At 39.3% G+C, this 25,872-nt stretch overlaps 1 protein-coding gene across 1 annotated transcript in view; it reads left to right on the forward strand.

Moving 5' to 3' along the window:
- The window catches only part of PPM1E (protein phosphatase, Mg2+/Mn2+ dependent 1E), a 73,632-nt gene that overhangs the window by 41,084 nt on the left and 6,676 nt on the right, over positions 1–25,872 (forward strand). Inside the window, exons 2-4 of the mRNA XM_009278344.2 lie at positions 18,849–18,967; positions 23,589–23,788; positions 25,548–25,736. Of these exons, the coding sequence (XP_009276619.1) occupies positions 18,849–18,967; positions 23,589–23,788; positions 25,548–25,736 (508 nt within the window). The remainder of the gene's footprint in view (positions 1–18,848; positions 18,968–23,588; positions 23,789–25,547; positions 25,737–25,872) is intronic.

Raw genomic sequence — 25,872 nt, forward strand, 5'->3', positions numbered from 1 at the left:
AGAATCCCGGTATCTTCTGGTGAGTGGCTTAGGCTTCACCTAGGTCTCTAGCAGATGAAGTTTCTTATAAAAGAGTTACTAATGTTTGAATTTACTGGCCATAATGGGAAGAAATCGTAAGTACTCATTACCTATTCCTCTGTATGATGATGCACTATATCAAGTTGAGTCTAGCAGAACTTTTAAATAAACTGCACTGTCCATTTTTTAAATTCTGTGTAGTTTTGTATTGAATTATATTAACTGCTGAGTGTTGCTGTGATATGTGTACTGTTCTCTTTAAAAGAGGGGTAAAAATCACGTTATTAGAAATGGCATGTAGTCATATTTAAAATTTATGTGACTGATAGAATGGTCTTATGTATGTTTTATTTGTTTAAAAGCAAGGTAAAATCATAACTTAGAGTTTACATATTATGCATGAACAACCTTGAAATATTGTGCTAACGGTATAAAGGAGAGGGCAGCAGAACAGCTTTAAGAACATGTTCTGAAGTTAAATTATGCATTTTGCCTGAGACTGAGCACTCTGTCTGTCTGGAGGCTGATGTAACTTCCACTGGAAGACTCAATCCCAACCATGCAGTGCAATGGACTTAGTCTAACAGCCTTTTTCTGTCTCAAATTTATGTAAATCTAAGTGTCTCCCTGAGTACTCCCACTTACTAAGGGTTTCATCAGGAAACAACATAATATTAAATACATGTAGTGAGAAATCAGCTTGCCTTTTTTTTTTTAATTGGCTGCTGCTTTAGATTCCTTAAAATACTATACTTCAAGAGGCATTTTATTTCCAATAGTGAACTTTGAAGGAAATATATGTAGACTGATTATTGGAACATCCTGTAGTACAGCCAGGACCCTCTTTTCTCTAATTTCCACTATTTCTTGACCATTTCACATTTCTTGTCTTTTTCTGCACCTTTGCATCACAACAATCCCTTTTGGAGGAAATAGTTCGTCCTGGAAGGATGTCCAAAGAAATGTCGGGAGGTCTTCTCTGTTAATCATCAGCTCATCAGACTTGGGCAACACAAAGCAGAGGTGTGACCAGAGCAGTTAGTTTGCATTGCCTGTGCCTGAGCTTAGGGGGTGGGAGGTGGGAGAGTGAAAAAATAATCGATGGAGAGGATAGAGAGGAGCAAATGTCTGATTATTTCTACCATCTTGGTCCCATATCGAGGGCTGTGGTGGATATCGGATGCAGAAGTATTTGCAGCCCTGACTTAATGTTACTCACTGTTTCTTTCTCTTATCAGTCTTTCTCACTATTGTGCTTTAATAAATTCCAGAGAGTAGCTGCAATGAAAGAGAAATACTTTCTAACTTGGAAGTAGAATATATCAGCATGTCAATCTCCCTTATGAATGAAATGCCTGAGACATTCACATTATAAGAAAGTGGTCTTTAATTATTGTAGTACCAAGTATGCAAATTAATCTCAATCATTCTATTAATTTTTTTTCTTTCTTTCTTTTATTGATAAGGCTTTAGAGATATCTAAACCTGAAGAGTTTCTCAAACATGTCTTATTGTACGTTATTGTTGTCTTCCTTGCAAACCTTTCATAACTGCTACTAAATGTCAGAGAAAAGCTTTGATCACCGAGGTGTTAAAATCGGTAAAATTCACTCGTTTCCAATTGAGATCACATTACACTCAACACATGTACTAAAAAGGGCATATATACTCCTCCTTTTCCAGCCTAAATGAAGCTTGCTATCAAAACAGACATTTTCTTTCTAACAAGACTAGGTCTGTATTTAAGAAATTGCTATAAATGCATTTGTTTGCAGTTTTTCCATTTTCCATTTTCCTTCTTGCTAGGTAGATTGGGGGAATACATTTTGCAGGAGAAAGAATACTGAAGGAGTACTCCTTTGTTCCTTTAAGTCATTCCTGCAGGAGAGGGGGCGTAGCAGAGATAAAAGTCCTCCATCAAATGTAGAAACCCCTTTCCCTCATGTCCAGCACTATGATTGTTTCCTGTGATGCCGTCTAGTGAAGATTAATGACATTTTCATAGTTTTCTTTAAAAAGAGGGGAAGATGAGAGAAATGAGACATTAAAATAAAAAAAAAATATATAAAAATATAGCTGCCTGGATCAGAAACCTTAAGAAAATATGTAATTTACCCTTCTGTGTTGTCTAAATTAAGCTCACTTTTTCCTAATATGATGGTGACTCAGATAAAAGGCAGAAGAGACTCACGAAGAATTGTGCAATACTGCATTATTCTTGGCAAGCTATGCTAAATACCAAGAATTAATATATAGCTATAAACAGGGGACCCAGGCAGTTTTCCTTATTGGATTTTTCAGACCTCCTGCCACGGGCTGTCCTTGTCGGTAACAGAGCGTGATCTGTCTTGGCTTTGAACAGCAGAGCGAGGTGGATTTGCATTCTTCTGTGCATTGTTTTCCCTTTCTTTGTTTTGTGGTTACTTGAGCTTGTGTCTCTATTTTATTGTCATAAGCATTTTCTTTTACTGCCATCTAGCCCATATGAAAGCGTATCAGTGCTAAGGCCCGAACCTTGTAATACTTTATTTGGGAATGAATTGATTTTCTCGCTGTCTTTGGTACTAATAAAAATCTATAAATCAAATGCATGATTTCAGCAAAAACGTGGCATGGCTGATGATTATATAACCAGCCCTGATCAAAAACAACAGGTTGAATATTAGAAAACACAGAGTTTTGATAAAAGGGTGAGCTTTTTGTCACCAGTCCATTATTGTTTTATAACAAAGCTATAACATATTATACTTGTTTCAATTCCCTGATCCCTGAGGAGTTCGTATTGCTGCCTTTGCATTCCTCCTTATTTCATTTTGCTACAGTTTATTAATCTAATATGAATCAGGATTTTAGTTTTGAAATAGAAAAGCGGAGCTAATGAATATATGTCTAACCATTAAAGACCGTGTAGGACCGAACATGCCTTTTTTCTACACATCTAAAAATGTACAATATTTTACACTTGTAAAGATTTTTGGAAGTTTGGGTTTTGTTTTTTTTTCTCCTCGTACTAAAGGGAATAGTTGTTTTTAATTATGCAAGGTGCATCATTTGTGTTTCTGGAAGTTCTTAGTGTCTTCAGCTCATGCCAAATCAAGCCCCTAACTTTTCATTCTTGGTAGCTTTGGGAAAGATTTGGGCCTAGATTACTCTTTCATACCCCCTGTAGTTTTCCATCTGCTTTTTACAGTACTTTTTAGCATAAGATTTTAGAATAATATCTGTGACTACATGGATGAAGTAGGATTCTTCCTCTATTCTCCGTATATTATGGGAGCAACTACTAATTGTCCGTCCCACAGACAACACTGATGTTCCTGGTTTGTGACCACAGCTCTCATCCTACTAACCCGAGACAAAGAAATGAGAAAGTCATGAAGCGCTGCAGAACCCAGGAACTGAAATAGGAGAGACACAGATGAGGAGTTCACTAAAGTAAATAGAATAATATTTTATTAGATAGTCTTAATTTTGTAACATGGTGTCCTTTCCCAGCACCTTCTATCCAAGGATTAAAACATAGTTTCCAGGTATTAATGAATTAAATTTCACAGTACTCTTCTAAAGTTTTAAGGCAATAAACCTATTTGACACCTAGATGGATGGATGTGTAGAGATTAAATGATTTGCTGGCAGAAGTGTCATTTGTCAGATGCGGAACTGGGAGCAGTGCTCAGTCTCTTATCATGTTACATCTTCCAATTTACTACTGCTGTGTTATTATAACTTAAATCTTGCTTTAACGGTAACTTTTCCTATGTTATCTCTGAGCTGAGCTGGTGTTCCTAATCTCTTTTTTTTTTTTTTTTCCCCCTTGTAATATTATTTCCAAAATCTAACCACACAGTTTTGTCTTTTATGTTGGCTCCATGCATCATTAAAAAGCTCACTCATGCAGGTACACCACCTGTATTTTTATTTGAAAACTATCTGCCCTTGAGGCAATCTTTGTGCTGCCTGACTGTATTTCTGATAGATCCAGATGCATGCTATTAGCAGTCTTTTACAGCTAAATCCAACAAAAATAATTTATTGCTATTTTTCAGTGTGGATTTAGAATACAGATTTATTTATTTATTTATTTATTTATTTTACATTTGGTGCTTTGTTGACAGTTAAAAATTCTTGCACTCTCATGGCTTTTCTCATGGTCTGTCTAAACTCTGTCACAGAATTCTCTGTTCCAACTAAGAAAACATACTTGTATTTAATCTTTATGTGATTGCCTCCTCCTGAATTTGTTCTTTTGTGACTACATAATTACTATTCTAGTTTACTGCTATCCTTAGTCCAGAACTGTGCTTTTCAGAGGCCTCTCTGTTTTTTCTGTTTTTCAAGGCCAGTTATTATCGGTAGAGTTGGTACTGGCTGTGTGTTTTGGGGGCAGAATTGATTGCATTTTTTATTTTCAAAATACTACTTGGCAGTGTTTTAATGATGCCTTTTCTGGGTTAACTACATGCTTTTGTGTGACCTTCGATCTTCTACCTGTTTTAGTAATCTTCCCTCTTCCTTTTCCCAAGGAGTCTGTGGTGATTGTTCATATTTAAACATACACACACACACTTGTGTGTATATATGTATATGTATTTCAGCTACAGATGTTGAGGTGTCAAGTCAGTGTCTCAGCATGATGCTAAAGAATGGTGAGAGAAGGATGATGTAGACTGGGGGATGAGATATCAAGGTAGACAGATAATTCTAACCATTCTCATTTTTATTGAAAATCCCATCATAGCTGTAGAAAATCAAGATGATATTCACATTATTCTGGTTAAATTTTAGCTTGGATAACTTCATTTCCTGTCTAGATTCCCCCTGTTTTTTTCTAGCATGGACCATTTTTTGCTGTTTGTTCAAAACAGTTGTGTAATGTTTCTCTGCATGGTTAGCAATTTGCTGTTTTTCATCCAAGGTAGCCTGTATGTCAGTGCTGGTTGAAGTAATCATTTATTTTTAGATTCTAAATCATTTGGGAATGTATAAAGCACTGTAGATATAGAAGATAATAATTTGTCTCCAAAGGTTCCTTATTTTTTATTAATGTTTTGATTTCATATTCTCTCTGTCTGCATATCACTTACTCCCTGAATATGTATTACCATTGTAATTGATAGTGTGACTCCTAAGTAACTCTCTTAACTGCTGATTATAACTGTGACACTGCTCCATTTGAAGACGCTTTGAGCCTACTCATCACCGTGGGTGAGTCAGTCCTCACTAGTGTATTATTTACAATCCTGGTTCATGGAGCTTCAAAGAAGTTCTCTTGTGTTTGAGGAAGATGTCTTCTGATCTGAGTAAGTTTTTGCCGGATCCTGAATTAACTTCCAGATAATGTTGCTTGTTTGCAGTTGTTTATCTTCCATAGAGATAAAAAACTAAGTTTTAGACGTGTGTTACATGATTCCGTGTTCTACTATATGTTTAACTACACAAAGGATGGACCTAAGTCCAGGCACTGGGCAAAGGCAAGACAGTAACACAGATTTTCATCCCCTTTCCACTTTTATTTTACTCAGGCTCGTGTTGTCTACAGGCTATTGTGCGCTGCCTCCTTCCTTGAGGTATTATGTAAGAGATTCTGTTTTATATTTAGAGCTCATCTGTCTTCTGAAGAGATCACAGGTTTAATAAACTTAGAGGAAAAGATTACAATCTTCCTTGAGGGGGGTAGAGAGAAAGAAGAGGTGTTGGGTTATTCTTACGTGAGCTGCATTAGATTGGGGGCAGCCTTATTGCCTCTGAGGTGGGTGAATTGATTGTGTTAATCCAACATGGCTCATACAAAAGAAAATGGAACAAATAAGATTGTAAGAAAAGGCTGATTCTTTTGCATAAACAAAGCCCCGATTTTTGGTGAACAGACAGGTAGAATTTGTGTTGTATTGAGAAGTCCATGGTAGAGAAACAATGTCTTTAATCTTGCAAGATTTACTTTGTAAAGTCATAGTTATAAAAGGTAACAGCTCTTATTTTCAGTTGACCTTATAACAGCAATTAGAATATGTACACAGATTTGTTTTTAAATGATGCTGGAAATAATTTTAGGACATGTTTTCCAAGTTTTAAATAAGTCACTGTACCTTTCAGGATGGGAGAGAGGCTACAGCACTGCAGACTTGTTTGAAATCCTCAGCTTGTTCAGAATCAATTCATATAGCCTTTGTGCGCAAGAAGAGCTATATATAGATGCATACTGCAGGCAAGCTGCATGTTACGCAGGCTCAGGACCTGCTTTACCCAAACCAAAAGCCATATTCTTCATCTTTTGAGCATGGTCACTCCTATGACATATGGCATCTTCAATACAACTGTCTCAGTAAAATCAGAGTGCAGATTTTAAATAAGCCTCTGAACTGGGAGGGGCGGTGAAGCTAAGCTGAAGCTAAGCCAGGGAAGGGGGAGTGGGGAAGCACAGAGACCCATGTCACTTGAGCCTGCTTGACGGTTTGGATACTATGGCTCGTTCCTACAATCTAACACGTGATGGAGCCAGTTTCAGATGCCTTAATAACCTGACATGGCCTGAAAGTGGTATCCGCCCCCCCCTTTCTTTAGTATTTGGTAGCGGGAGGTTTGTTTGGGTTTTTTACCTCTCCAGGTTTTCATTTTTTTTCTTCTTTTTACTCCTTAGAGATGCTACAATTTGCAGCATTTCCTGCTGTAAATAGATCCATATAGAAAGCGGAAGGTGAATTATAAAAGGAAAACTGGTTTAAGCTTATGTTGCTACAACTACTCCCCCAGTTCTTCTCTCTGCAGCATTTAAGTGTAAACCTCCTTGTCATTTATGGGCACGGTTCTCCTTGTGAATCAATTGTGTACAGTGAATTTCACACTGGTGCAGGCCCCTGTGATGTCAGTACAAGGTGGGAAAGCAAGACGTTCCCCCAAATTTCTACCCAGCCATAGCTCAGCAGAGGCATGTTATCCCATCAGTCAATCAAGACAGATATTTGAATGCATCTTTTAAATGCCACAAAGAGCATAAACTCAACTACTGTGTTTAAAAAAATTTGTCAAGTATTGTCAAGATAATTTCTGTCCCTGTTGTTTTTTGTGTCTTCGATGTTTCATGATGTGGCCTCTTAAAAAAGAGGCATAGAGGAGAGACAGGACTTCGGATTTCCATGTTCCACCCTTGAATGTGAAGTTGGATTTGCTGTTGTAAAATTAAGATAATATCTGTGCTTTTTTCCAGCTGAAGGGAGGAAGGATTATAGGCAAAGGAGAAGAGAAACACTGAGTTCAACACTGTGAGGTGCTTTTAGGTCGTTAACTGGAAGGTATAGAGCCATGCTAAATAACATCTAAATAAATAAGTTCTGGTTAATAATACTAAATAACAGTTTGAATGTGACCTGTACAATCAAATCAAAGTCTGTGCCTTTTTTTTTTTTTTTAAATAATGTACTGTATTTGGAAGACTCTCTCTTACCTGCTCTTCATGAATGTGATTATTGAAGATGGATAGCGGTAGGTTTGGCTGTTGTCTCTTTAGGAAATCTTTTAAACCAGGATTGGAAACGGAATATTTTACAGCCTGTGGAAAAATGTCTAAAGGCTGCCATTGTGCCGTTCAGACAAGAACAACTGAAAGCCCTAATGCATTTTATCTGCCATTCTGTTCCTTGACACTATAAATAATTCAGATCTGTTGGCTTAAATACTACTGGCAACTGTTATTTATTAAGAATGACTGAAATAACTATGTGGCTCAGTAGAACAGAATGCATTAGGGACTTTAATGTGAAGTGGAATAGCTAAAACATTTTCATTATCCTTTAAAGAAAAAACCTAAAACCCTAAGCCTGCCAATATTCTTTGCAATTCTGCAAAGGACAAGTGACAGTGGGAATTAGGATGTGATCTTTCTGGAGTAAGTAAAGGTTTATTCCTTTAAAAGAGCACACCCCCTGATCTTAGAGCCCCATTTACCCCTCTGGTGTCTTGTTCCGTGTGCATCGATGTCGGTAATTTTGAAATTGAGGTTCCAATAAAATCTTTAATTCGCCCCACTGTATAATGTTTGAATCTACTTGTAGTTATATGTTTACCGGTAAAATTATTTTTAAAGGTACTGGATAGTCTTTTCATGTTTGCTTTTAATTTGATTATCTTGCATGTCGTGCTCAAGAGAAAGCAGGTAAAAGAGCAGCAGCATTTTCTGGTGATCAGTGCAAGTGAATTGCAGTTCTCTTGTTCCATTCCCAGTTTAGGGTTAATTAATAATACCCAGCCCTTCATGGTGCTGTTCATCATTAGAGTTGAAATTGCTTTCCAAAGGTCAATATCGTTATCCCTATTTTGCAGACAAAAAAATTAAGTCATTGGAAGGGCTAAGATCAGGCAGGGTATTGCTACAGCAGAAACAGAGTATGTTGCTATGGAGCGGCAGATATTTGGCTGTACATCATAAGATGTATTACTGTATAACACCAGAATGCTTTTGCAAGTCAACTGATTATAAATGGTGCATTTGGAATAAATTTTGTATCACAAAAGAGTTGACACCCAGGACTCAGATGACTAATTATCTAATCTTACATCTGGCATAAACACCCAAGCCATTTGTATGATGAACTGCGTTTCACAAGAGTGAGAAGGGAGCGAGAGAACATTCTCTGCTGACTCAGTGGTCATAAATCTTCTGGGGTGTGTTTTGCCTTATATTTGATATTTGTTCAATGGGTTGAAAGAAGTTAAGTGATCAAATGTCATTTGAAAATCCTGGCCTGCAGCTTTTATTTTTTCTCATTTACATGAAGAAAAATATTACAATACAAGCACAATTATTTGGGGACTAGCTCTGTGTGGCGTTACTGAAAGTTGTTCATTTGAAGGGAGATTCATTGTCTTCACCCTTCTTTAAAGTAATTTTACATTTGTTTGCCTTAATGATGATCTGCAGTAGAGAGATAAATGAAGAGAGCGGTGTGTGCTGCTGTGCAGCATTTTGTTTCGTTTGTTTGAAAGTAAGCCATTAACTGTAACAGCACAATACATTTTTCTTTTTGACTAGTAATCAGAGGACTCTGGCATGTTAATCTGATCTGAAATAAAATAGATGCTCTGCATTGGGTGATTCTTATTTAACTTTTATTTCTGGACACATCAAATTTGTATGGTATATATCTTCAGGTTAAGGGAAGTATCAATGAAAGTTTATTTTTAACAGAGAGAAAAAATAGGAGATGAATCAGTGGTAAGTAAATGATAAGCCTGAACTTCTAGGGGCAAAGCGTGCCTGCTGTAACAAAGTTTTCTGCATCATGAACTTTTCTAGATAGCGTGTCATTGATCTTTTATAGTAAGGAGAGAAATCATCAAAACTAAAACTAGAACATAAAATACCTGAAATAAAAAGAATATATGTAAGTATCTTCAGAGCAAACTTGGACACACTCATTGATTTTAGACAGCGTCTCATTCTGGCTTGACAAAATACAGAATTTACAAATTAAATTTTATGTATACTGTGTACGGTTTTATGCTGATGTTGGCACACTTTCAGATGTAAAATTTAATTACTTTTTCCAATAAGGCAGCATAGATTGAAGCATGGATTCCTTTCTTTGCTAATGGAACTAGTAGAAAGATATTGAATTATGCTGACTTTCAAATTGACTGAGAGCCAAAGAGAGAAAAATCAATGACATTTTTAATGTCCTGTAGAGCTTTTAAACAGGCCTCAGTCTAGCAGAGAATCTCACTGTGAGATAACTGTTGTTGACATTGGTTTTCCAGTTAAGAAATGTACTTCTTCAGGTAAGCATGCATCTTGCATAGATGTAGGCTTCGTTACCATTCCAGACACAGAGATGCTAAGTAGGCAGTGACTGGTTTTTGGAATGGCAGTCAGAAGACTCTGGTTACAAGGTATGCATGTCACTCAAATGCTAAGCATTGCTGTTGGAACAGAGAATGCACGGTGTAAATATGCAAGCTAATCCCTGTAAAACAATAACAACAAAACCCAGAAGGGTCTTTTATTTCAGTATAAATTCCTGAAAGTCACATGTATGGGTAATTCCAATAAATTATCTTTATTTTGATTAATTAATGATAGGGTAAATACAGGGTTTTTTGGGTTTTTTTTGTTTGTGTTTTTTTTTTTTTTACTCTGTGTTTGCATTTACATAGCTGAATCCTAAAGATCTATGCATTATAATAAATGTCCATCAAATACATGGCTTGCTGGTATTTTTTAAACTTTAATTAAATTTTTATAATTTTGTAAAATGCATTTTATAGCAGTAATTAAAATTTTATAAAAGACTATCCAATCCCTCCGAATCTTGCTGCTCAGATAGAAAAGGTTCTGATTTAGGTAGGGGGAGACTGCTATATAGATACATCCTTGACATCTCAGTATTGTAACTGAGGTTCATGGATTCTGGTCCATTTCTGTAATAAAGTGATTTCTCTTTGCATTCCTTCAAAGTCTAGGTTTACCTTTTTTTTAATAACAGATGGATATAACATGGCTGTGAAGGACTCTAGGCCTGGAATATGATTTTCAACAGCAACCTTTATATCTTCAATTCTTTGACGTAATGAAGAAAACTATCATACGGTCACTTCTGGGAATTCGATTTCTTGCAGTAATTTGGCTTTCAGCTCCTGGAGGATTCATCTTGGGTTTTTAAGGGTTGTTCATGTTATAGTAGATGACTCCTATCATTTTAAAAGCAGCCTTTAATGAGGGTAGCGTCAGCTCTACGGAGACTGAAATACAGGTAACCTCAGAACTGCCATAGCGTGAGAATGAGTTAGAGAAGTCATAGAATTAGGTTTCAGACAATCTATTCAGCAGAATAGCTCTGTAGAAGATGTTTTATGTAGTTTGGATTCTTCAAAGGTCAATCCTTCAGTGTCAATCGCATTTTAGTGACAGTCATTAAATCACAAATGCTTATGAGTGGTTTGTGGTCAGCAACCATTTATTTTTTTAAATATACACTAGCCTTCATAACGTACCTCATCAAAGAGACAAAGGTGAGCCTTTTATTTTGTCTTGCTTACATTTTGTTAGCTTTATGTACTGTCATGTGCACTTACCCCTCCGGAGAAAGGAGGTAGTGACTTGCTACGCAGCAGAAAATGGATTGAGGTCTCAGTCTAATTCATGTGTTGAAGATAGTATGTTAAAAGTCAAGGGTTTCCCTTAAAGACTTGTATTGTCAGATGAAATTATAGTAGCATCATTCCAAGAAGTTCATTTCAAAAGTCTGGTTTATAAGGGAACAAGGTTTTTGTGCTTGCTCAGTCTGTCTGCCCGTTGGGTTCCTCCCACTGATAATCTTAACCTTGCAGGCCAATTTCAATCAAATTCAAAAGACGGGTTGAAGTCTGAAAGATAACTGAATACCTGTCAATGTTCTGAAAACTGGCAGCAGGGTGGGTGAGAATGGCCCCTCCAAGGTAAGGGTAGGGAGGGCTGAGCCCTGATGGATCCCTCTGGCAGCGTCAGAGGGCCAGCCCGTGCCCAGTTCCCGGCGTGTGCAGTTTGTCCTGTAAAACAGATGGTGACGTGGGGGGCTCCGGGGAAAACCTGCCCTGCTGGAGAGGGGCGTCAAGGGGCAGAGCGTGCACATCTGCAGGGCGCCTGGGCTTGCTCTTCCTGCTGCTGGTGGCATCGTGTCTCTTACTTGGCCTTTATTTAGCTTCTAATGAGAAAGATGTTCACAGTAGCGTGCTAGAAAGTCCGTGTTAGATGTGTTCTGAAACACGTTGGTGCGAGAGAGGTTGAGTGTGTGAGCGAGCATAGCTGGAGAGGGGCCTGATCTTAGATTTGGGACCCACTGACAAATCTAGTGCTGGCTGCCTCTGGACCTCAGAGGCTGAGAATTTGAGCTGCGCTCACCTGCAGTGCTCCGACTGGAGAAACGAGGTAGGATATCCCTTTGCAGCCAGGTCTCCCAAGTAGTCGGAAAAAAGAATGTATTAACCATGCTTTTGCAATCACGCTTTCATGAGCAATTTTTTTTCTTCATTTATTTTTTTAGCATCGTGCCAGTATTTTAATTTTGTTCTCTGCCCTGATTTTTTTTAATTAGTTTGTGCCATCCAGCAGAGCACTTTCTTTACTTCCCTATGTACAATATCCTATGAAAAAACCCCTGACAGATGAGTGTGGCGCCTGAGCCCTTTTGTGGGATCAGTGCCAACGCACTCTAATTGAGTTCTGTGGTTTTGCAAATGTTTCCCATCTCATCACCAAACATGATTTCCTAGAGGTTTCCATTCATACCTATTTCACATATGCTTTACTGGAGAGAGCATTTTGTTGACTCTTACTCTCTCATTAAAAAATGAGGAAAGAATTTGAATATTTTTTATCTCAGATTAGATCTTAATTTGTGAACAAGTCAAAACCAATGTCTTTGACTTGTAGTGGTTAACAAGTGATAGTTAACAGGTTATTTCTGTTAAAGGCATTTTTTAATTGTTGTACTTTTGGTGATTTTTTTTAAGGTGATTATTTTAAAATTGAGACTATAAAGTATTTTTACCTATCTTAGTCATAGCTGTCAAATACGAGCTTCATATAAGGTTTTATTCTATTTTAGGAGATAGACTTTCAATGATTGCAACTAAGTTGAGAACTTGTATTATTCACCATCAGCAAAATCTTTGAGCCTAATAAGAACTTGCAAAGGGAAATTATTGTTCCTACAAAAGTAATTTTATTCTCATTCACTATATTTATATGTGGAGTCTTTAGGACATTTCTGAGACCGTAGCCTCCGTAAATGCTTTGACAAGTAAGATACAGCTATTACAGAATAAATACAGCAATAAATACTGAAAGTCTGATCGGTATGTTGAAGCATCTTAATTCAGCTGTTGAAGATGTTATCTGATGAGCAGTGCACCTCTGTGGTTTGGTTTTTTTTTTTTAATGTCCAGTTAAGATAGACTTAACTGCAGGAAAATATCTATATAAACTTGATCATACTCTCTAGAATATGGCAACGAGCACAATGCAAAAGGTTAAATATTTGGTAAAAAAGAGGTACCACCGCAGTGTCCGTATAGAATAAGGGTATGGTAAACACATCAGAAAGAGTGTATTTTTGTAATGGTTGTGTATTATATTTCTGTTGCTTACAACTGTCACCACAAGGACAGAATAATTTTGAATGTGACCAGGCAGCTGTCTCTGTGAAGCCTATAGATAGCAGCTTCCTTGTGTAGCACATTTTCAGCTCCTTCAAACAGATTTATCAAGCATCTTTACTGTCTCCACACTGCCAGCTCAAATGACTTCTCAAGGAGCTTTGGTTATGCAATCTTTTAAAAGGTGCATCGGTTTTTGTTTGTTTCTTTTTTTGTGTGTACGTGCTGGGTTTTTTTTAGTAACTCGCTGCAGCAGCTAAAATCTAGTGCGGGGTTTCACCATGTGTTAGGAAAAAAAACATACTCCATTTGTCCACCGTGACCAGGCCTTAAATAAGCATCAAAACTTTCACCAGCTGTGCAAAGCAGCAGAACAGCACAGGTCAGAGCAGAGCGGTGAGCTTGCAAGAAAGAATGATGCTTTGTGAGTAAGGAGAGGAGAACCTGCAGAGACAGGAGCTGGAAATAGCATTCGCTTGGCATTAATTGGAAGATACATCTGTAATCATTTTGGGGTCTAAGGACTGCTTAACAGAATATTCCCCTGAGCCCTTCTCTGAGTCCTGTCTGACTTACGGGAGTTAGGAGACAAACAGAAGCCCCTCAGCTGGTACCTCGTCTTTCTGGATGGCCACTGAAACAGGAGGCGGCTGAAGGGAGGGCTGGGTAAACAGCCAAAGGATCTTCCCAAAGAATTTCTCTGCTCATTACTGCAGCAGTTCACAGCATGGGAACTTTCAGTAATAAAGACTTTAAAGGCTTCTTCAAAGAGCTTCCAGGCTGTATCAGAAGCTCCATCTGGAAGAAGTCTCATGAGACTTTGGAGTGTTTTGTAAATACAGGCTGGGGACAAATGAGTTTTTTCTTAAATTGAATCTTGCAAAACTTGCTTTCTATCAAGAACTTGCAACAGGCCACATTAACACAGGAGCATTTACCAAACTGCATCCCTAGTGTAATGTCTTTTGGAAAGGGTGCAGTTAGCTTGTCATCCCTACAAAGTCTTTTACTAACACAGTAAATTATAAGCCTTATGGGAATATGCTGAGCTTGGTTCCTTTCAGGTCATGTTCTTGGTCTTGGATTGCTGTGTGAAACTATATACGATGCTTCATGCCGTTTGCCTGTGGATTTGTTTTGTTTCTCAGCAGATTGAATAGCATTTCTATTTAAATCGTATTTCATTCTAACTAAAACAATTGCTGTTCTGTAGTGTCAGGGGATTCTTGAGGAACACTGTATGTTTTGTGATTTACTGACCGTTTTGGCCTTTGAAAGACACCAGTACATTTCGGTCCATTTTTCCTGCTTTGTTTGGGTTAGTGATGCCTCATCAGTTACACCAGACCATGGCAGCGTTAAGTATTTTCACTGGTGGCATTCGATTGTGTATTTTGGTCAAGGGCAGTAAAGTGGCTGTAGCATCATTTTCCCATCAGCAGTGCTAATGCTCCAGGAACACCAGCATTACTGAGTTTTACGAACTTGATGTCTGTCTTTTGTGGTTTTCCCCTTTTGAGATGCATCAACTTTTCTAAAAATGTGTTTATGTCGTGCAGTTGTTTATGACCGTGAGTTAGCTGCCTGCATCAGACTAAACCTGCCTGTCTAGAGCTGCACTTCTGGCAGCGTATGAGAACAGAGAACATGGAATGAGAAAAAAGTATGAAAGCTCCATAAATCTTGTCTAGATTGACAATATCTCCCACTATCTTTTTGATATTTTTCCCTTTGGTTGTGCTCTTATCTAGAAATCTCAGAGTATTTTACAAACACTGAATTAAGCCTTCTACAGCCTTCCTCCTTCCCCTCCTCTCCCCCGGGAAATGACATTATCTTATCATCCCTTGTTTGTAGATGAGGAATTGAAGGTCTGAGTGGTGAAGTGATTTGTCCAAGGTCAGCTGCTGAATTAGTGACATGGCTATGAATAGACATAGGCATTCTAGCTCTCAGCTCTGCTAAACAAGATCGTGCCCTCCCAGTTTCAATTTGTCATAACTTAATGACTAATAACATTTGAGCATCTAGAATGTGGCAGAAGAATTTATTTTCAGCAGCCAACAGGTAATCCTTAGTTACGCCAGCAGCAGGACGCAGTGCACCTCCCATGTCCCCATGGATTCTGTCTGGTACTTCTTATTTTGCGTAAAAGATGTGAGGACAGGTGAGGACTACCAGCGTGGCAAAGTCTGATCATTCGAGTGTGGGTCATTGCTGTTTTGTGGGATGCTCTAGGTGCTCACCTGAATGTTCACTTTTGTGATAAAAGCGAAGATCCTAGACCTGGTTCTTCATTTGTCTTGGTGTAACAATAATGAAGTGTCCTGATAGTGGTTTGGCTTCAACATCTAATCTATTTTAAAAGAAGTAAAAAAAACCTCCAGTGCAGTCTGCTATTCCTTGAAGGGGAGAAATAATTCAACTAAAGTCCTCTCAGGAGCCAAGTAAGAGAAGAAAATTTCGAGTTGTGCTAATCAGGAAGAGGAAGTCATCTGTCTGCCTCTGGTCGCTTCCCTGCTTACACGGCATAGTCCTGTAACAGCTACATAAGAAGCTTTGTGATGAACAAATGTCAAGGGCAATTAATTCTTTGGCAGGCAGCTGTTATTATTAGGACAAAGAGTGGCTAGACATAGGAGGAAAGCCTTCAGCTGATTTATTTTCTCTACCTTTTCCATCAAAATTGATAAGTCACTCAAACCCCAATGGTGAACTTTCATGCAATAAGAATTTTAAACTTGCCATCTCTTTTTTTAGTAGGAGACCTTATATTAGATTTAGAGCACAGAGGAATAGCTCAGAGAAAATGTTTGGAAAGTCTTCACCACTTTAATGCTATCAGGAAGGAGCAGAGTTGTGTGTTAAGCTGGTAACATAATATGTGGGCTGAGTTAAGCCCACTTCAGACTGTTTTTCTCAAACTTAATTGATGGAAACGGCCCACTTTTAGGCTTGATTTATTACCTTAGTAGAGTTATTCCAGGATTGCTGCAATGCAACTGTGGGTGTTCTAAACACACCTACGCTGCCGCTGCCAGAGAATCAGGAAGGATGTACTAAAAATCCTCTAATTTATCTAATAACATCTTTAGCGGCTTTTTGTGTAGGTTTAGTATTGTAATGGAAATGCAGTCTTTGGCTAGATAAAGAGCTCCTGTGTGAAACTGTTAGCATTGGCTGTAGGGACATGTAAATAGCATTTAGAGCTGATTGGGGAAATACTCTGACCAGCTACATACGCTGTAAATGCACCTTTCAATTTTGTAATCTGTCACTATGGTTAAAATAATACCTAAAATTTCAGATACGAATGTTCATGACTCTGGGTCTTCATAGATGTGGCCTTCCCACCTTCCAAGCCCAGGCAGAGCAGAGGTTCCTCGTGTCGGGGGGTGTTTTTTCTCTGCTGTTCAGGTCCTGAGTCTCTATTTTTAGCAACTGTTGTTGCCTCAGTTCTTAACCAGGTTCCCTCTTTGCCCATCGGCGGACGTTCCTGAGGGGTTGTTTGTAAGTGACGAAAAACAAGTTTGGTTTTCCTAAAAAGTTTCAGCACTGAGCTGGTGATGGTAAGCCTTGGACCGGGAAACAAGCTCAGATTCCTGCAGGTGCTAGCACAGCCTGTTACGTTCGTGCCCGGAGCGAGCTCTGTCTGGCTTGTGTTTGTAAATGCTTTCAGCATGGATTCTTCTGCTGTGCGTTATTTAGGCTGAACGTTAATCTTTCCCTGCCTTTTTTCAGAACGCTGTCCTCACAGTGTTTCTAACTGCTGGCATGATTTTTCTATCCCAGGCATTGCAATCTCTCGCTTTTGTTATAACATGGAAATTGCATGTAACATGAACAGTAACCGGTATCACCGCTCTGGAGTATTGGAGCTAATAATAGAAATGAAAAACCTGCTCTTTGTGAGCAAAATAAAGGTGGACAAGACGAGATAGAAAATCAGCTTCTTACATGCACCAGAAGCAAAGGAGGTCCCGGTGTGTTTTCCTCTTGCTGATTACGCTTTCCACCGGGCATTGCTGTATGTAAATAGGATCAGAGTTCCTGTGTTGTGCTGGGAAGAGCCAGTCCTTAAGACAGCTGATTTCCTTCAGCAGTTGTGCTTCATTAGCGCGCACATTGCTGAGGCTTGGAGGTGCTGCGTGAGCAGAATACTTGGCTGCTAATTCTAGGAAATACTCTTACTGACGGTGTAGTTAACATGGTGCGAGTGGCTTTCTGCGTAACTTCAAGGGTCAGAGCTTGTCTCATGACAATGTATCACTTGGACAAAGCCATTTATTGCTAATTTTATATTTAAATAATTTATAGACATGTTGAATAGTAAATAATGAGGGTCAGAGGACTTATTTTGTGTACGTTTTCTAAATCTGTTACATAATCCTACTGTTTGTAGCAGCATTTGCTATCAAGAACCTGGAAAACTTTATGGTAAAATGGCTTTTCAAAAAACCCCAAGTGTGGGGAATCTGACACCACCACCCCCCCCCCCGGGAATTCAGATTTCACTGCTGAAGCTACAGCATGTGGGCCAGTTTAGGACGGCAGTTGGCAGTGAACCAAATGTGAACGCAAGCAACGGTTGCCATGTGCTTCTCAGGCTCCAGAACAAAGTCTGACAAGTCCGGTTTCGTGTGTAGAAGTTTTTCTGCTCTGGATCTGGTTGGACTGATGCTTCTAGGCTAACGTCCCCTCTCCAACCGTGCTAAAAGCATGCGAACAGACTGACTGGGCCTAAGCAGAGGAAATAGGTTAAGGAAGTGTATGTGCTCATTGCCTGTTCCCTGGGCTAGCTGACGCAGAATTCTGTTGTTGATGGACGGTTTCTGAGACTGAAATTAGCTCGTGTGTCTCTGCGCGGTCCTGCAGTGGTAGACATGCCTTATGGAGGACATTGTTACCCCTGATGATAACTATGGAAACTGGAAGTTTCAGGCTGTGTCGGCAAGAGACACCTGGAGAAGTTAAGGCACACCAATGGGAAATACAAAGTCATGCATAAATTAAGAGGTATTAAACTCCTCTTGAATGAGAGAATGTACATTAAAGTGGCCTTGGTTTGCTATAGATTAATTAACCTTGGGAGATATCAGGCTTAATTAAGCTACAGTGAGTTAAAGCCACTTCACTCTTGATAGAGATCGTTCACGAGGGAGCTTTTTAACCTTATGCACATCAACTTCATACCTCCTATGGGTTTGCCTTAACTTTCAGTGTCCCTTGGTGAGGTTTTGGACACTTTGAAAACTGAGGACTTCTCTTATCCTTTGGAATCCTGACTCCAATTCTTTGGAGAAACTGGACGGAATGGGCTTAGGATAAAAGTGTATAGTGCGCATGTAGAAAAAGTGCGCTAAGCAAGGGCTGCATGACAGACTCTGCAGGGGAGTTCAAGTCTAGATTTGAGATGCATTTAAATAGAGGTTACGAAATGGAACATTAAAACTTAAGAAACAGGGAACGTAAGAGTGAAACAGGGTTACTAAAATCCATATGGTGAGTTTGAGGTCTTGCTGCGGGGTTGTGGTGCTGTCTAGCAAAGAAGAATCGGAAGTTTTACAAATCTTGGTTCAAATTCCTGTTTGTTTATAGCAAAGTATTGTTATGTATTTCCCTGACTGCAAGTTACCTTGCTAAATCAGATGAAAATATCTTTTTGTGGGTTTCTTTGTGTTTTGTTTGTTTTTCTTTTCCAGTAATTGCCCTTCATTTTTGGCTGCTGCTTTAGCTAGAGCAACTTCAGATGAAGTCCTTCAGAGTGATCTTTCGGCACACTACTTACCAAAGCATGTGGACAACGCAGATGGGATCATACGTAAGTACATCTGCGCACGATAATGTACAATTTTACATGGTGTGGATCTTTCATTTACACTGTATACTGGAACATTTTGCAGATAATTCATAGATTTTTAAAGTCAGCATTGACTTCAGTGGTCCACCAAGTCTGACCACTTGAATGGTACTAGATTCTCCTCAAATTAGTTCCTTCTACCAGCTAGCTAAATGAAGTTGGACTAGATTTCTTGTAAAGGAATATCCCATATTGATGTAAAAAGATTAATGGAGAATTCACCACCACTCCTGATAGAGCTAGTGGCTAATTTCTTAGTCAAAGCTTTTTCATCTTTGAGAGTTAAAGTTTCAACTCTTACTATTGAATTCTTTCTTTATTTTTAAATGCCTTTCTCTGGTTGTACTTGTACTTTATCAAATTTTTGCTCCTAAGACCAGGTGGAAATCACTCCTTTCTTTTAAGGGCACCTTCATAAGACTGTATCTGGTGTCTCTGAATTTCTTTATAAGCACTTTAGACTATGTGGTCCTGCTGCTTGCTGGCAAGTGCGAGTTATCCTCCGTCATCCTTAGAGCAAAGTCAAATATATGTGGGAAGAGAGAATTTAATTCTGAATTATTTCAGTCAGTATAGTTTTTACTATAGATTTTAATTTTGTTTGTTTGTTTAACAAAGATATTTCATGCTTAAAAGGAAAACTTCCTTTTCTCCATTTATCTGTGCTGGCTAACAAGATTTTTGCAGCATCCAGCTCAAAGCTATGCACCCTAAATCTTTTCGGGATTCTGCTGACCTAAATAGCCTTGAAAAACTTTCTGGGGTGCTCATTACAATGAAGAACAATGTTTCTCACATGCATTGAGAGGAATTCTGTCATTTGATCTTGAAAATACAGTCACCAAACCACTTTGTCCATTCTCTCCTTTTTTGATAAAAAAATAAGCAAATGATTCTGGGGATAAGTAGGATATATAAATCTGGCTCTTCAAAAAGGAAGATCCTGCTGTATTTCTTAACGGCCTTTGGAAACCTGAGAAACAGAAAAACATGCTATGGGTTCCCTTTTTGTAGGTATTGCTGCCGCCTCCTGCTGAGCAGGTACGTGGAATAGATTTGTCATTGTTCTGGCTGAGCAGCCTTCATTAATTTCAAATTGAGATCTCTGAGACTTGCATAAATATTTGACAGTCTCCAAGGAAATGTTGACTAAGCCTCCACACAGAATATCTAAAGAGTTCAACAAAAAAAAGAAAAAGAAAAAAACCTACAAAACCCTCACAGCTACGGAAATTGCCATTTAAATATATCTAAATCTGTGATACACAGATGCAAACATAGATTGATATCTGTATGGGCCATAACAGGCACCAAAAATATGAGACTCCAGATGCAGCGTGTTGAGGTGAATTGTCATAATGAAGGTACTTGAAAATAAAATATACCTTTACAAATGCAATGTAAAGTGTTAAAATATGAAGATAAAGGGGGAGAGGAAGAGAGAGAACATCTTCTGGACCGTAGTAAAGCAATGGTTTCATATGAATACTGCAATTTCAAATAATATACCATAAATGATAATTTTTGAAACAGAGCATTAGCTTCAGTGATGCAAGGTTTGGCTAACAGAAACGTAACAAAACTAGGGGGATTCATGCAGGACTGAAGGAGATTTCATTGCAAAAGGTCAGTAACTCCAGCCTAGCTAACTCTCTTAGTAGGAGTCCTTTAAGAAACCTGGGCTAGTTATTTAGAAGAGAGCTGCGGCTGATGAATGCCCTAACTGGTACCATATAGGGAGACTTTCATGCCTTGAAAGAAAACAAAGGGAACTGTAGCAGGTGATGAAAATGGGATTTCTACGTCTTGAAGTTGTGTGCTCAGAGTTCACTGTTTATCCTAACGATGTTTGGACTGCTGCAGAACGCGAAACCAATCTGAATTTAGCTGGCTGGTTTTGATATCCAGTTCTATGTCAGATTTTCTTATGAAGCCAGAAAGATTTTTACTCTGTATAATACAAGGAGACATTTACCTGATTTGCTTTGCTAGTTTGAATTTGCTAGAAGAAAAAAAATATTCCCAATTTCCTTAGTGACACATTTCAGTCTGAGTAGTGCAACATGACAAATCATATTGCATGCTTAGGACTGGTAAAAGCAGTTATTGATGTGCTGGTGGAAAGGAAGGTAGAAGCTTCATGAAAGAAGAATGCTAATCTTAGAAGAAGAAAAACTGTTTTGAGCCCACGAATGTAGGAATGCAAGAATACGGGCCTGATATACTCAGGGCGACCATTTGTCTTTGGATATCAAGAATAGAATCCGAGAGTCATAGGCCATGACGGATTCTCCTCTTCCAGATAAACTGGAGAGGAATGAGAGAGCTTCCATGAGAACTGAAAGACATTTGATTTCCTTTTTGAAAGGTCAGGTTAGGAACATTTAGTTTTCTTTTTCATGGAGGAAGATATTCACGTGGGGGTTCAGCATTTAACAAACCACCAAAGGAGGCTGTATAGTAGGACCACGTTACTTGGTGGAGGTAATTAAAATATCCAGCAGACTTTACAAAGCAAATTGCAAAGTCCCACTACCCAGTCTTTCCAGGTATTAGGAGATGGGATTACTATAACCAAGTCACAAAGAGGTCATTGACTAGTCAGAAACTGGAGCTCTTAGATTAAGGAAAACCTTGGTCGTTGGCTTGATGACATGTCTACAAACCTGGGTACTGATCCCTGTTGTCACACTGTCCACATTTTCAAGAAAGGTCTTAAAATTTAGGTACTAAAAAGCAGAATCTGATTACTGGTATTCTTTCTACCCTGATTTTGCCCTAAAAGAAGTCAGTTGTCTTTGGGAACAATAATGCCTGAGCTGGATTTCCCACCAGCTGCGGTACAATTAAGTGCTACTTCCAACGCTGGGGATTTTGGAGCAGCAGGAGGGAAATTAAATTCTCCATGACACAACCACAATGACAGCTGAGTCAGCTCTGGCGCAGTGCTGCAACATTAACAATTGATGAGTAATTTACAGCTGTGAGGGGGTGGTTTGACTGTTGTGGGCCTTTCTCCTCTTTTAACCTCAAGAGCAATTATTGATGATGCTGACACTACGCATACTCCCTGCTGGGGAAGGGTGTTTAGTGTCTCAGCACAGCCAATGGGTTTACTCCATACCTCCTTCAGAGTGACGCTCTGAAGTGTAACAGCCACGTGACATTGAAATGTACACCGTTTCCTTTCATACGTGTCCACTGGAAAAAACTGGAAGAGCAAGTCTGTGGGGTTCACTTCTGGAAAATATAATTTGGACATGTCAGGCTGAACATGTTCCCTCTTTAAATATATTACCCAGCAAAGAGATTTCTGGTGGCACCAGTGAGAGCAGTGTAAGTGTTGTGGGGGAATTGGCACCCATTGCTATGGCAGTGGTGGGATGACCCAATCATTTGATTTCCACCACTTGTTTTTAAAGCTGTGTGATCAAGAAGCTAGGGCTCCTTTTAATTATGTTTATAGCTTATTTCCAGCTTAATGGCTGCTCTTGCATCCATCAAGCTTGAACCAACTCATAGTCAGCAGAGTTGGGAATATATCTTGCTCCTAAGGATGTTGGCCCCCTTGATCACTATAGCCCACATCTTGCCTAGACCTAGTACAGAAATTAGCAAATGCTGCTTTTAGGTTCTTCACAGAATTTCTGTGAACTGAGAGATGCTGTAACACTCCCCTCTGCTCCCTGTGTTTGGCCCGGTCCTCCTCCAGGAATGATTGACACTCATGGATTGCTACTGTTCAGCTTTGAAGATCTCTGGCTTTGGTGAATGATCATGAAGAAGGAGATTTTGATGTGTTCAGTTCTGATTCTTACTTCTTGTTTTCCTCCCCCGAACTTCAGAACGATTGTCAAGTGCCTGAGTTTTCACATTTTAAAATTACTATTTCTCAGGAGTGACAGTTGAGCATTTTCTTAAATTTAAGACCTTTACGGTTTTCTTATTTGCTCACGCAGATTTCTTTGACACGCCATCCAGGCAGGAATCTGGAAATAATGTTATGAAACTAAGAAGGTACCCGAATGTGTACACTACTGAGTGTGTACACCACCAAAACATCTTAAAGTAACACTATTAATTTCTGGAGGTTATTTGCCACTGTATTGCCTCAGTTCTGCAGTGGGGTGTTGTTTGGAATAGATCATTTGGTCTAAAACCAATACGTCATGGTAATGGATTGTGGTTTTCGTATGTGATGCTATATGCCGTGATGAAGTCCCTGCCAGAGCCGCGGTGGCACAGCTGCACCACCCTCTGCAGAGCGACACAGGGGATCAAATGCTGAGGGAAACGTACTTGCTTTCCATTTTTTCTGATGCTGCAAATGAGTTCCCCAAAGGCACGGGGTAATGTTTAAGTTAAAAAGACAAACAAACAATGAGCTGCTTACTGATGAATGCTGATTATGGTGAGTTTGGCTTCCTCTTTTTATGCATCAGAGCCCAGAATTTCCCTGCTGACATCCATTTCAACTGCTTGGCTAAAATGGTTTTGTTTCATCTTTGTAATGTATGCAGGAAAAAAAATTCTCACTTAATAACACTCTTAGCCGTTCATTTGTGGTTTTTGCCTTCCCCAGAGATTGAGACAGTGAAGCTAGCCCGCTTAGTTTTTAGCAAACTGCATGAGATCTGCAGCAACTGGGTGAAAGACTTTCCACTCCAGCCGAAGCCCCACCGCTACTATGAGACATCCATCCATGCCATCAAGAATATGCGCAGGAAGATGGAAGACAAGCACGTCTGCATCCCAGACTTCAACATGCTCTTCAACCTTGAGGTAAAAAGAGATCCTGTGGTGAAAGACAAATGCATGTGCTAAATAGTTTCCCTTCTTGGGGAAACTAGGCAGTCTTCTACTGTGAAAATGAAAGCCATACCTGTGGTGGACCTGAGGAGGATTGACAGTCAAGAGACAAACCTGATCTTAAGTTAGTTCAGCTGATATTCTGTAGCCATAGTGGCAGTATGACATGCAGTTTCTACGTAGGGTATATAGAATAAAAGATCAATTTTCACAGACTTCTGGTGAAATGTCATCTAACTAAACAAAGTTTGTATCTGGCCCATCCTGATGTAGCCACTTGTGCGGTGGCTGAAGGACTGACCTGCCATCGTGCAGAAAGCAGCCCTATTTTTGTGAGAGGCAACTGATGCATTGAAGTACCATGTGATAAATCAAGGTAGGAGCCTCTCTTTGGCTGAAGATGCCCGGGTGTAGAAGAGGATTGCCAATGGAAATGAGGAAGTGGTTCAGCTTACAGTTTATCACCGATGCCAGTTGTCTACAGGGGTGGGTCTGTACTGCTTTTCAACCCTTTCTCTTGGTAGGAAGAAGCCAAAAGCAAGAATAAGGAAAGAAAGTAAAAAACCCAAAACAAACCCAAAACACAAAACTTACAGGAGAATAGGGTGCAGTTCACACAAGAATCTAGCAACACGAGTAGTTTGGTGGAACTGGGGCCCGACTTCCCTCTGTTAATTTCTTTATGTGGCCACCAGTCAAACACTCGTGCTTGCTCTTCCTTCGGATATAAAACTGGACGCTGAAGAATGGCAAATAGAGGAAAGTGGCAAGAATTTTACCTTTAGGATCAGATTGCTGCATAATTGATTCTTTATTGCATCCTGTCACTTTAATAACCATCTTCTGCCCCATCCACATTCTTGCCTTTAAATGATATTAATGCAAACAGAGGCAGATGTTTCCTTTGCCTGTCAATTGTCAGCTTTCTTATTCCAATTTGTGTTGGAGCCCATTACTTAAAAATTACAATGTACAAATATTCCAGTCATTGAGATGGCTGTCAGGGTTGAATTGGCACTGACAGCGGGTTGGTGTGTTATATGTATGAATAGGCACAGGAGTTGATGTCTCTTGGTACAGCATTCTTTCTCTGTTTGAACAGATAAGGGGAAGCTGAGAAAACTGACTTGAAGATGAGTGATTTTGCTGTATTTGATTTGTGAATGTAATCACAATTATCTGACGAGAAAGTACATGCAGTTTTTTTAAAAAACAGGCATCTAAGGTGATATGGATTAGATTTAAAAAAAAAAAAAAGGAATGAAAGCAGAGGCTGGCTGGCTTCACATTTTAACTGTACTGGCATTTTATCCCTCACGGGTTCCAGTCTTGATGTAGACTTCATGCAAACTGTACTGGATGTTCTTCTCTCTCTGTGGTTTTTGCAGTCACAAAAACTGCACAATTTGATGAGAATGGCACTTTCTATTTGAGTTGAGTGACTGAATTGTAACAAATGGGACATAAGGAGCACCGAGAGCGCTACACGGGTGATTCTTGCAGGACATCTCTTGCAGTTTGCAGGTAGAATTCATCAGCAATAAGGTGGAAATTCCCCACTGATGCAAGTGAAGATGGTCTGAGTGGTTTGTTTTTCCAGTGCAGACTGTGCCTCTAAGTGCAATTTAATGAGGACACCACAAATCTCGAGTTCAAAAGTTTTAAGACGATCCAATTAGCTGTGTGCATTGCTTTCTCCTGAGTTGTTTTCTCAATGTGTTTCCATTGACAGGACCAAGAAGAGCAAGCTTATTTTGCAGTGTTTGATGGTCATGGGGGAGTGGACGCTGCCATCTATGCCTCCATCCATCTCCATGTGAACATGGTCCATCAGGAGATGTTTCAGCATGACCCGGCAGAGGCGCTGTGCCGAGCTTTCCGTGTGACCGATGAGCGCTTTGTCCAGAAGGCAGCCAGAGAGGTGATTGAGTTACCTGGGCTTGGCTCTGGAAGTATTAATCTATAACTTCTGTCTTTGTTAGCAGAGGTGCTCCAAGTGCTGTGCTGAGCACAGGCCAGGGGTCAGCACAGAGCTGTCTCTGCACAGTCCATAGAGC

This window comes from Aptenodytes forsteri, unplaced genomic scaffold, assembly GCF_000699145.1.
Source record: "Aptenodytes forsteri isolate BGI_AS27 unplaced genomic scaffold, ASM69914v1 Scaffold66, whole genome shotgun sequence".
Taxonomy (NCBI): Eukaryota; Metazoa; Chordata; class Aves; order Sphenisciformes; family Spheniscidae; genus Aptenodytes; species Aptenodytes forsteri.